General features: G+C 46.1%; 1 protein-coding gene across 1 annotated transcript in view; it reads right to left on the bottom strand.

The window, feature by feature from the left end:
• Positions 1-324: 324 nt before the first annotated feature.
• The window catches only part of WWC1 (WW and C2 domain containing 1), a 31,353-nt gene continuing 18,864 nt past the window's right edge, over positions 325-12,813 (bottom strand). Inside the window, exons 10-21 of the mRNA XM_009874983.1 lie at positions 11,885-11,993; positions 10,093-10,173; positions 9,562-9,648; positions 8,611-8,803; positions 7,528-7,680; positions 6,845-6,945; positions 5,920-6,070; positions 5,051-5,215; positions 3,478-3,570; positions 2,692-2,922; positions 1,505-1,626; positions 325-997 (exon numbers count right to left, since the gene is read on the bottom strand). Coding sequence (XP_009873285.1) covers positions 931-997; positions 1,505-1,626; positions 2,692-2,922; positions 3,478-3,570; positions 5,051-5,215; positions 5,920-6,070; positions 6,845-6,945; positions 7,528-7,680; positions 8,611-8,803; positions 9,562-9,648; positions 10,093-10,173; positions 11,885-11,993 — 1,553 coding nt within the window. The 3' untranslated portion in view covers positions 325-930. The remainder of the gene's footprint in view (positions 998-1,504; positions 1,627-2,691; positions 2,923-3,477; positions 3,571-5,050; positions 5,216-5,919; positions 6,071-6,844; positions 6,946-7,527; positions 7,681-8,610; positions 8,804-9,561; positions 9,649-10,092; positions 10,174-11,884; positions 11,994-12,813) is intronic.

Below are 12,813 nucleotides of genomic sequence, written 5' to 3'. Positions count from 1 at the left end.
TGTGTGTGGGGCGGGGGGAAACGCCAGCCGTGCCCTCCCCGCGGGTTTTTAAAATCCGCGCGAGCGAGTAAAAAGCGGTTTTGCACCTTAAACGCAGCTTTTTCGGGAAGGGAAAGGCTCAGCCTCCGTTCCACGTGAGCACAAGCAGCACTTCCCAAGGTAGAAACACCTTTATGAGACAGGCCCCAGGGTAACGCACGCGGGTCCCACCGCCAGCCCAGGAGAAGATTCACGCGAGACAAAAGGCAAGAAGGCAGGTTTGTCCAGAAAGGTCACTTTATTGGAAAACCCTAAAATGGACTGGAAACCCGCCGCCCTCCCCCCACCGCAGTGGTTTCAACGGGCTCCCCAGGGCCCCTCGGCAGCCCCGGCGCAGACACGAGCCGCAGTCCCGATGGAAACAGTGCAAGGATTCGAACTTCACACCTACTTTTCCGACCCGGCAGGAAACACAGATGCTTCACAGCTCACAGAGAATTCGTTCACAGCACGTGGGAGGCAAAACCGGCTCCCGGCATTCCCCACAGGGCACAAAATACATCACTCGGAGGAGAGTCCGATGCACGACATGATAGAAGGTAGGGGTGAGGTTCCTTCAAATTTATTTTATTGCAGTAAAACCTCTAAAAGGTAGAGCTGTACAAAAAGTCTAAACAGCATTATTTAAGAATAACAGCACCTGACGCTGCATTATTTAAAATTCTATTTCCCAAAAATACATTCCTAAATATACAAACTATACAATCTTGTCACTTTAATGCTGGTTTCTGTGATGATATAACTTTAACCTAAAAATCTTCAAAACATCCACATACTGACAAAAGCTCTAATATACAAATGCCTCGGTACCTTCATAAGACCACATAAATTAACTTCAAAACCCAAACTGCATTTGTAGAATTGTCCGGAAAGCAAATACTTTTATGGAGATCACACATCGTCCGCAGAGAGCGTTGGAATGTTTATCCTTGGCCGTGTGAAAAATGCCATTTTCTCTCTACAAGAAGATGATCAGTCGTTAATGTGACGGAAGTCTTGCCAGAAACATCCCTCATCCACATTAAAATTTATCCCACCAGCTGCCAGCACAAGGAGCAGCAGCACATCCTCTCACAACCTCCACCTTATTTATTTATCAGTCATGAGGAATCCTTAGAGTTAAACTCCCGACACTGATTATCAAAAAGCCGTTGCAGAAAGGTTTGAGATTTTGGCTCTCTAGGTTATTTTCCTCAGGGAAGCAAAGAGCTGCTTCTGCATTAAACAAAAGATTTGTGAATTTGTTGCCGGGCGGGCAGTGATTTGGGGTATCATGTGCAGTGCAGCCGCTAGTTCCCCGATTCTCACACCTTATACTTTGATATAAAAATGCAGAAGCTTTTGTTTAAGCAGAACAGTTAACAGCTACAAAGATGAGCCTTCCTCATCAGCGTCTTAAGTCATGCACAGAAAAATCCTGGTAGTAACCCCTTTTTCCTCCCCTCTGCCAGTGACTTGTTATTACCTGAACGACTGTACTTCCAGAGGCTCCTTCCGACTCTGCCCTCGCAGCCTGTGGACATCCTTGGCAGCAGCTCTCATCATTTTATCTGCCTTAAGCTCACACTTGTGTTCTGTTTTTTCCACCTGAGCAAATAATGGAAAAAGAGTTACGTGTGTTTCCAGGAGGAATCATTTTCAGCCCAACTAACCTCCACATGCAGCAGTATTCCAGCTGCAGGTCTGAGGGGTTTGGGAGCTGCTTATTCTGGACATCAAGATGCACAGAAGCCAAACTGCAGGCCTGCAAGCTAACCATTGTAAGGGAGAGAGTTTTCTGTAAGGTCTTCTTCCAGCCCGTTGTAAGGGAAGTGCAAACCACGACACATGACGCCTGCTAAGGACTGAGAGGCTGCACTTCTTGCCTTTGCGCCTGGACTAAGGCAGGAAATCTCTGTGCTGATCAACATGTGGGTTGGGGACTAACAGAACCCTACGAGAAGTTAAAAGAGGAGACAAACTCCCAGCAACAAACAGTAAGTCCAGCATCTAAGGGATGAAGATAATTAGCTATGGAATAACATTTCTTAAAAAAACGAGCACAAACATGACAGAAGGCTGCCGACCTCACTCATCACCTACCCAGGCTTACTTCAAATACTTTTGAATCTTTTACCTACCTTATCTGCAAATATGTTCCACTTGAGGGTAATAATTTTGATTTAAACCCTCTTCAGAAAAGTGGTAACTCAGTGAAAGACAACTTTGATAAAAGCAAACAAAATTGTTTAATGGACTGTTTGTTGAAGTTCTTGGTAATTCGTTCTCCTTTCCATCCCTGCCCCGCAGTCCCCCCTTCCGAAGCACAAAGACAGGTGCTATCAAGCTCTTAAAGCTGCTCTCATCTGACTTATGCACAAGGAGCCCATTCTAGAGCCAACACCACGCACGTGTTTTATGCAGCTGTTATTTCTCTTAGAAGCAGCAAGAGACATAACTGCTGTCTTCCCTGCGGGAAGGCGGGCACGGGCTCTGCGGTTTGGCAATCCCTGAGAACAGCCAGGCCCTCCTGCACTGCGGCCTCCATCATCAACCGCTTGCCTGACGGAGCCGTAAGCAGAAGATACGAGTGACTGTAGTGCTACGGCCTCATTTCCTGACTGTCCTAACTCGCCCATTTCTCAAATACGCTGAACAAAATCCAAAACTCACTCGTTTTTCCACTAGCCTCAGCAGCAGTCGAAATCTCTCATCATCTTTCACCCACTGCGGCAACTCTTTTTCACCCCGACTCTGAGCTTGTTCCAGCTGTTCCTTCAGTTCCCTCAGCACCGAGATCTCCTGAACCAGCCGATCGTGCCAGGTTTTCGAAGCTTGCAGGTCCAGCTCCAGGTCGAGTGAAGTGCGGATCAGGCGCTCTGTGCTGAAGGACTTGACCGAAGGCTAAAAAAAAAGGGGTGTATGAACCCTCCAAACAAGTCTTGCTCACACGTTTTGCTCCTAAGTTTAGTATCTTAGGATGAATCCACAACCTGTGGGTTTTTCTCCAGCAACATATTATGGTGGTTTCTGCTTCAAACACAAGCTGCCTCAGGAAAACCACCTTGGCATCAGCATCCCAGAGGAATTTCAGCAACTGCCATCACAATGGACACAGGGGTCTGTTGTACACCATGGAGTCACTACCATAGGGTCACCTAAGCATCTCAGACATCATTTTCCCCATCCCCTCCTCACATTTATTATAAGTACTTAAGAATCTCATAATGATAAAACCTGTTTGTGCTACTTCTGCTATGACAAGATGGAAAAGATCAGGAACTATCTTCCAAAACTGATGGTTTTAAAAGAGTTCCAACTTAAAAGGTCCTGTCATATTCTGATACATCAAGGAAAAGTAGCCTTGAGAGACTTCTCACACACAAAGAAAAGACTGTGACTGAAAGCACACGGCAAATGATTTCTGTTTGCAAATTCTTCCTTGAAAACAGTTTTTACCCGTTTCACTCTGACACTTCGTCTCTCCATTGCGTTTCGAACAAAGGGGGGCTTTTTGGATAGCGTTGAACTGTCACTATCACTGCGATTCAGCTGAAAATGAAAGCAAAAAATCACATATTTTTCATGAAATAAATACAAGCACTACACACACACACACACTGTTAGCAAGATCAGAGGGTTCTCAAAGTGATTATAAGCAGTGATGTGAGCAGACCTGGAAGTTTTGTGAAAGGCTACAGCAGACAGCTGCCACCCCAATGTGAGCACAAAACACACATCCGGTTGGTACAGCCAGATCCTGCCACAAGACTTGAACTCTGTCCCTTTTTGGGAACAGACTGCATGGAAACAGAGACACTAAGTTCAGGTGTAACATGAGGCTCTACCCACTGCCCTTCTCCTGTGCAAGTAACTAGGCTGGGCAAAACAGCCTAGAAAAATAAGCTCTAAGGAGCAACAGTAAAAAAAAACAAAAAACAAACAGAAGAATTACTCTTTTCTAGCATCTATAAAACAAGAGACTATTTTATTAGACATGTCCCTTCTCTTCAATCGCCTGTATTTTAAGCTGGTGGTGCAAGAGGTAGGTTTACCTGTAAGCTATCGCCCTGGGTTTTTCAACTTCAGAGTTGTCATGTTACACACACACAGCCTGTTGTTTTTTGTGATTGTCTCTAGACCCCTGAAGAAAGCCCAACTCAAGTAGGGTTTAATTCCCTTCTCAAGTTCCTTCTCAAAGCTGGGGGTGGAGAGCAACAGGTGTGTGGGATCTGGACATGCTGGGCCACAGTGTCGCTGCCACCCAAGTACAGGCCAGTGCTGCAAATTAATAAGTTTTGTTTCTACGGAAGCACTCGCTTCTGAATCAGAGAAAACCTGCACAGCAAAACCGTCTCCGCTGTGTTAAGAGCCTGCCCACTTAGGACAGGTCATGCGTGACAAAGTGCCGTGCTTGTTTGTTTGCCAATTCAATTTAAAAGACGAGCTATTTATAGTTTAGGCTGACCCTCAATAGAGGAAATAATTGCGAACAAACATTTCAAAGCAGTGGAAGTGACATCCTGACCCAGCACGTGACTTGTTACCTTCAGACAAAACACGCTGGACACCTTCAAGCTTCCACATTTTTTTTTTGCTGACATTATCAGGTCCTTACCTCTCCATTTCTGTATCGAGCTTTCACGCTCACCTCATCTCAAGTCAGGTGGACACAGCTAACTCAGTTCAAGTCAGCACACAACAGTCTTAAAGCAGCAGGAAAGGGTTTGGTATGCAGCTCATTCATGACTGGCTTACAGAAGCCCTTCCAGGTTAGTCTGGACATCTCGACATGCTGCATGTACCACAAAAGTATGCGCACATGCATATTTTATAAATTTGTGCTTAATACCCTTAGTTCCAAAGAAAGACACTGCCTAGGGGGCGAGGAGAGAGCGACTTCTGAAGTCAAAGGGGGAGAGAAGAAAGCAGTGTCAGGTGTCTGTGAAAAATTCAGCCTAACTGAATGTTGAAATCATGCATTCATTAATGGAAAAACAGCATTTATAACCTCAGGACTGTATCTTCTTACCCGACACACGTACTGACTCTGTGGTCCTGGCGAAAACGTTTTTGAGCGGATGATAGTGCTACCTCTGACAAACTGAGCTTGGGGTGGATTTGCTGCTCTTTTGTCTTTTGGACGAACAACGGTAGAAGACTGCGTGAGGCTCTCTGTGTTTGTCTCTTTATCCACCTGAAAGACAGATCCCGCGGTGTCGATGCCAGCTTGTCATCTCACCCGGGACACATACCCAGGGCTGGCTGACAGCCACCCTTGACACAGCTCCGCTTTTGCTCCCAGAGGCATCGCGTTCAAAACAGATATCCCTCAGCCCATATCGTGCAGGGTGTCCCGACACTTGGCTCTTTGAACTCAGGAGCTACCACGTTAACTGTATCGCTCCCTGAGGGCTCCGCAGCCATTGATTGCTGCACAGCACAACTGACTCCAGCGGGCTGTGCCTATCGATCCAGTACAACGTGAGCTGGCAGTCTCACACAGAACAGAGGCAGGATTTAAAAGACCACTTCCTTACTGGGGCACCTGCAGTGAGATCCGAATCGCTGTACGTACGTGCCCACAGAGCCCACGTACAGCACGTGGCTGTTAAGACTACCGCCATGATCAGAATTAAATAAGGTCAAAGCTGGTGACACATTAGCGAAAAGTTTTCATAAGCAGCAAAAGGAAGGCGTGGAACAAGACTGTATTAACTATGGGATAAAGCAGTCAGGTAGAGTAATTTAAAAAGATTTCAGGTAGATAACATTTAAACACAGAATCAACAATGAACTTTCAAATAACTGCTGTAGCCTTGCTCAGCTCAACAGCAACCCAGTCAGCTGAGCAAGGGGAAGCTTAACCCATCTCTCTGTTCAAAAGACCCTTGACTTTACCTTCACTGCTATTTCCATGTGCAGCTGGGAATTCAGACTTTCCTCTGTTTCCCACAGCGATTTTCCAGCACAGAATTCTTCCTCCTCCTCCTCTGCTTCATTGTCACTGATCTCATCATGTTCTTCCTGATCAGGAATCTCTTCATCTTGCCTGTTAAGAACAGCTTTGTATTGAACTGGCCGATCGCTCACAACACTGGTGCTGCAGCAGGAGTTACCTCCTGTACACTGCAGGACAGAATCCGTCCCCAAGGCAGCCAGTTGTACCTGGCACGTCCTGTAGCCACCAAGATTACATAAACACAGGCTTATAAGGGAGTAATTGAAGCTGAAGCGAAGCTGCATCAGAATAATTGAAACTGAAGTGGCAGCTGCACAGCCAAAACTTCACACTGATCTTGCTTCAAAAGAAGCGAGCTGAGGGGTCAGCCACGTGGACTGATCTTAAGGCGAGCGCGTCTTAAGGGGAGCTCTCAGGATGCCATAAATATGAGTTTAAAAAGTGATGCTGGACAAAAGTGAAGCATGGTTTGAACATCCTTTTCAGCTCCTTCCATCTCCCAGCTGGCTCCTCCGTCAAACCCATTGGTCAGGCTTGCCTTTTGTTTCAAATGTTGGGCTTCATTAATAAAATATGAATCTGAACCATGCAAACAACAGCCAAAATTAATATTCGAGCAAAGCCTTGCACCGTACAGTGGAGCTTTCATGGACGTCCACAGAACATTGTACAAATAAGAAAATCGGCATAGTGCTAGTGACTATTTTCAACATTTATCAGCTTTGTTCTCATCTTCCAAGCACAACTTCCAGCACAGGATTTTTCACCAAAACAGACACAGACAGAAGCCTCCCACAGCTCTGGATCATCAGCTTTATTCGCTGTGATCATCCCACAACGCTAAGATGGTGGGATGCTACCTACCAGCTCTCTCCACTGGTTAAAGTGCTTCTGCTTTCCTCCAGTTTCTTCTCCACAGCTTCCAGTTCCACCGCTGTCCGCTCTAGGAGTGCCGAGACAGAGTCCTGAGGAGAGCAAGAGGCTTCTTGTGAAGATGCAGCTCCCACAAACCGCAAAGCCCTTCTGGTCAGAACCGCCCCAACCGCCTTTCCTCTGGTGGCAGGAGAAATCGTGGTGTCTGCACCTGCATTGTTCAAGCAGCCCATTGTCCGTACGGTGCTGGGTCAAGCCTGGTGAGCCCACCTCCCCCAGTTACCCCAGCAGAGGCAGGTGTGCAGCCGTGGGCTGAGCGTCTCGCAGGCCATGCACGTGCAAAGGTAAGTCTGCGCCTGGACTCGCTCAGCCAGGTCAGGGTAGCGAGGTGAGTTGTCTTGCGGGGAGAAAGGCAAGAGCTCGCACGTCACTTACTCCAGACTACATCCCTCAGCCTCGTGAGGAGCGGATTTCAGAACGTATTTAGCCCAGGGCAAGGGCATATCTGTAATCGACACGTTAATTATTTTGCCGCACTTAATGACATTTTCCAGTTCTAAGTATGAACACACCGGCCTTTGCTTCTTGTCTATGGCAGCAGTCCTTCAGCCACATAAACCCCCTCCTTAGTACCGTTCAAAAGAGATTTGGTTGGTTTAAGCAGTTTTTCTTACTGTTTTTTCAGTGCAGGCTACTTCAGAGTGAACGTTTCCTTGTTTACTTTTCCTGTTTTGCTTCTGTAGATACTTATAACTAAGGAGGTTATACCAACGGGTTGATTTCTCTCCGGATCTACATATTTCAGCAAGGCTAATTTGTGCTCCACCCTGTTGAGAGCAAACCCCACAGTTTTAGTGTAATGTTAGAATGAACAACTACCACACTAGTAAGAAGAAACAACAGTGAAAATCTAGGGCAACTTGACTTCAGCAAGCTTGACAAAACGAAAAGTTGTCCTGTTTATCCCCATTTCAACAGCACTAGTGACGTTTTATGTTAATTATTTTTAACATTGTCTAGGGCTTCTAATCCCAGTAACAGGTGCTTCACTACAGCTCCTGCGTGCAAGAATCCAGAGGTATGAGCAGCACTACTGCAGCCAGGATAAATTCCTAGAGCTTCACAGAAAACAGACCAGGAGATGAGGACCCCCTTTCAAGAAATTGGCAAGGCTGACAAAAATCACCGCCTCAGACCGAGATGCTTTAGCTTTGTATACTCCATCCTTGCTCATCCGCCTTGTGATGTTTCACTGCATTACATTTAGTGCGCATCCCCACATATCCGAAACCAAAGTAACACTGATTCGTGATTTGGTTAATCCCTGTTTGAGCAGACTCTGTCGCACCAGGCCAGCCTAGCAGACTGCTTGGCTGAGCACCCCTCCTGCAAGTCAGCCAGCCCCCTCCTGCAGCTCAGGTACTGTAGAGATCTTTAACATGCTACATGGCTTCCAAATTCCTGGAAGTCCAAATTATGTGACAACACAGGTAGGGCTTCGCATAAAATCATGAGAGGAGGGAAATCTAAGAGTCTGACAAAGTCAGCAGTAGTTTTGTTAACAAAATATTTAGCTAATAGGTTACTTTTTTCCTGATCAAAATTGTTATCGCAAAGACACCGCCCAGGAGAGATCACCTGGCTGAGGATTTTCAAGAAAACTTTAAAAGAAATTGCCATGCTTCGGTGTTTAAAATTTCATCTAATTAAAGAGAGAAACAAACACCAAAGACACTAAAACAGAGATCGACACTAACCAAACATTCTTCAAGGTGAGACTTATCTACAGTGCAAACATCGACTCTTAAAGTCTTCTGGCGTAAAGCCGGGTAAGAGATAGAAACCCAAAATACTTCATTGTACACAAGATTGTCTGCAGCTTCCACCGGTCTCGTGCGAAACAAGCAGCTCGTGCTTTCTGAGCAGGGCAGGACAGCCACGCGGATGTTCCTGTTGAAAAAAGCGTTGCGGTCAGTACATACGGATTTACAATTCCCTCCCTCGCAACAGCTCCCTAAATCTGTAAGTGGAATTCATCCTAAGCTCTGTGGACATTACCATCCTATCCTATCCTATCGAATATCAGTCAGCTGAGAAGAAAGGAACACTTCATCCCAACACCGGAGATGTGAAGCAGTGTGAGTTGCCCTAAACTTCATCCTGTTCATGTTTTACATCCTGTTCTACATTGGCTGTTCATGTCAGCGTGACTTGTCACACTTCTAACGCACCCTGTTGTAGGTGGAAACAGCTACGCCAGAATGAATCAGGTGTTTGTCAGCTTATTCAGCATGCAGTTGAATTTAAAAAACACCACAAAAAAAGTGCCTGGAATGACTCTAGTAGAAGCTGCACACTTCCCCGCACACAACTGCGCGGGTGCCTGAAGGTGAGTCCTGCAGCAGAACCAATGCCCCCTCCCAACTCGATGCCCAGTTGCTCTGGGCACTGCTACAGTGACAAGCTGGATAACACTAACCCCGAGCAAGCCTTTTTTCTAGCAAATACAGACTTCTGAGGAAAAAACTGCACCTGATTTCAGGTTTGCAGGCTTATTAGTTCATAAATGTTGCTACACATACCAAAACGTAGAAGCACTCCAGAAAGGGTAAACTTCTAAGAGCGTGAAAGAACAATAACCAACATCTGTTGAATTCCCACTGGAATCCAATACAAATATTTAGAGTGTGTTTAGTTCACCCACTTACACTTTTTGATCTTGTTGTAACAGCAGTGCTGGAACATTACTCAGCTGGATGACCAGTATTGCGAATCGTTTATTTTTGTCATCATACCTCAAGGGGAAAGACAAAAAAAGCCTTATTAGCAGTGTGCCATGGGCTCCATGAGTATTTCACTTATTTCATTAGCATAAATTTACAAACAAGACAAAACTACACTGGGACCATGGCCCGCCTATCATTTAAAACAAAATGAGTTTTTTTAATACATCAAGTTTTGCTACCAGAACATCCAGAATTTGGAACAGTCCAGAATATCCAGAAATGAGGAATTCAGATACAACGGGCTACAGATTTGACCCGGCACATATTGCTTTTCCTGGGGTCTAGCTAAATTGCTGTATTGTAACCACAACCTTTTGAAAGGCCTTAGATAATGACTGTAATCAGTTGGGACAGAACTATTAGGAGAGGATCAGATAAGAAAACAGAACTACCTTTTAAATTTATGACTCTTTCTGCTGGAAGAAAAATCCAATAAAAACATGTGGCGCTTACCTCATTGCAATTTGCACTTTAGCTGTCCCAACTGCTTCTGTATCATCACTGTCAAACACCATCACTTCTGACACACATGGTCTGAAAGAAATCAAAGACAATTCAGGGCTTGACGTCTCTCTTACTGAAGTGCTAGCTTTTAGGTGATGTACGAACTTTTCCCTTCCATTCAGGGGTTGGGTATATGGGTTTTGTAAAATTAGCAGCTAAAAGAAAGACCGTTTAAGAAGTAAGGGCAATTATCCTTTGAGGTATGTGTTACAGTGCTTATCAGCGGAAAGTCATATGCCTTCCCCCTTTGCTGCCAAAAAAAAAAAAAAAGCCACACAAAAGACTGCAAAAATGAGGCAGTGGGGGATTTTTAAAGGGTTCCCTTGATTAAATTTTCATTAAGACAGCTGGCTGCCCAGCAACAGAAATAAGACTTAACAACTGCAATCCTGTCCCACATCGTGACAGCAAAAATTCTCAAGTTTGATTAGATTTCAGTCATTGCTTTGTTTCTTTAAGAAATCAAACCTCCCTAAGCACATTAAAAGTGACAGAGTACACTGACTGGTCTTCCTTGAAACAAGCTACCTGCATCACTTCCCTCCCAACATATTCCTCCAAAGTTTTATGCACTGAAAGTCCCCCAAACTACATTCACTGTCTAACTGACTGGGAGGCTATGCCGCAGCACACGAAAATAGGGTTAGCATTCTTCTGAGTCTTTTCTGTGTTACTTCGTGCTCTCCTGCCTTTCGTTACATTTTGGCTACAGAGAACAAACTGCTCATCCTGCCCTCACCGTTAATTACAGGCTGTGGTCGTTACAGAGACCGGGAAGTCAAATGACCCAAATAAGGCCAAGTAACATGAGGTGTGTGAGAGCAGTGCATGGGGAATGCCTTCTGTAACTGTCACAATTATTTCTCCTCCCCTCTGTGCGGAGTTCCCTGCCCTGCTGTGGGGACACAGGGGCTCAAAGACACTCAGCTGCCTGACTGCCTGCCTTGAGCCCATGGGGGCTAATCTACAGAAGCAGGGTACTTTCTTGTCAAAGAGAATTGTGCTGCAAACATGAAAAAATTATGAAGGAATGGATGAGGGGAATAGGAGATGAATAATTTTTCACCTCTACAGCCTTGCATTGCAACAACTGACCCCGTAATTCACCTCAGTGCCAATAAAACCAAAGAAAACCCACGTTAGAGGCAGCCACATCAGGTATCAATAAGATGAGTAACTTTCAGTGAACTTTTCATCAAACCACCCCAGACAGCTTTAGTGAGCAGTAAGGAAGGTCCAGAATCCCAGCCGGCGCAGCGACAGCCAGCCCGGGCTGTAAGCTCTGCACGTAGCGGGAGAAGTCCTGCAGAAATCACACACTCGGGAACTGCCTCGCAGCACCTACACATCCCCCAGGCAGCTCAAGGTGCTTCTGCTGTCTTCCCTGAACACCCCAAAGGCCTCTCGCGCTGAGGGCTGCCTGACAGGAGCGGAACTTTACACCTGCCAGATGGCTCCGCTACCCCCGTCAAGGCAGCAGTCGCAGCTTACCAGCACCTTCATGAACAGACCAGCTGTTCAAACAGTTCTCTCTTTCAGCTACTTCTATTATGGGAAACACAGGGCATTTTGACAATCAAATTCAATCTGCTCATCTTTTTTTTTGGATGTATTAAGAAATCTGAGATTGGTAACTTTAGCCACCAAATTACAAAAACCCATCACAGCCAGCGGTATTCCAACTGACTCCTGTGTGCAAAGCTGTCACGGGCTTCTTCCTAGGGAGAGATCTGGTGTCTACCTTTGTACAGACGCCTCATAGACCCCGCTATCTCCAGCAACAGATTCATCAGACACTGCAGCTGACACACACGCCACCTTCAGTGCTGTCCCTCCAGCTGTATTTATACCTATCAGAAAAGCACAGAGTAAAATCAAAAAACAGGCGTTAATGAAAACAAACTGTCTGGATCAGGAGTACCTTTTTTTTTTTTTCTTATCCTCCCCTTGCATTTTTTTCCCCACCCAAGTACCGTTTAAGCAACAGCGCGTTTCTGAAGGCAGAAAGGACAGAGCCAGGGTGGGCTGTGCCCACCAGCCCCTGAGAAGTTGGTGCTCAGGAACGTGCCCGGCTGCTCTAGGGAACACAAGTCCGCTGGACAACCAGAGGAGCCGCCCGTGTGGTGGAGGTGAGAGCAGAGCTTCACGGCACAGTCAGTGCTGCTTAACACTTGGTTCCTGCATGGTGTAACCCACGGGCTGAGGTTTCACACCAGTTGTGCCAAGTGTGTTACAACCAGCTGCCCGGCACCTCCACAGGTACAAGGTCCTTGCAGGCAACATGAGGAGCGGCTTTCAAAGTGCTGGAAAGGCAAGGAGGTACCCACGACAAGACAGACAACGTGCAGAAGCAGCAGAACCTCTAAATTCCAGTGAAGTTATAAATATGAACTGATAAAACAGCTCCTAACGCAAGTCACCCTTAAGCAAGCAGCAGCCCTTCTGAGCTACCCAGAGAGCGGCGGGTGGGCAAATGGTACTGACCAAGCTCTGGCCAAGCACGGGTTAGATGTGGAGGGAAATATCCTGCCTGTAGAGCTCACACCAAGTTTAGGTTCAGGGAGGGGGTACAGAAAAAATACACCATTGGCCTACCCCTAAACCCAGCAGGCTGCTCTTCACAGAACAGAAGATAGGACCAGAAAGAGCAAGCTAACTAGTAAAACAGGG

This window comes from Apaloderma vittatum, unplaced genomic scaffold, assembly GCF_000703405.1.
Source record: "Apaloderma vittatum isolate BGI_N311 unplaced genomic scaffold, ASM70340v1 scaffold218, whole genome shotgun sequence".
NCBI lineage: Eukaryota > Metazoa > Chordata > Aves > Trogoniformes > Trogonidae > Apaloderma > Apaloderma vittatum.
Note: the sequence above shows the minus strand (reverse complement) of the source record. Positions and strands in the feature narration are given on the sequence as shown.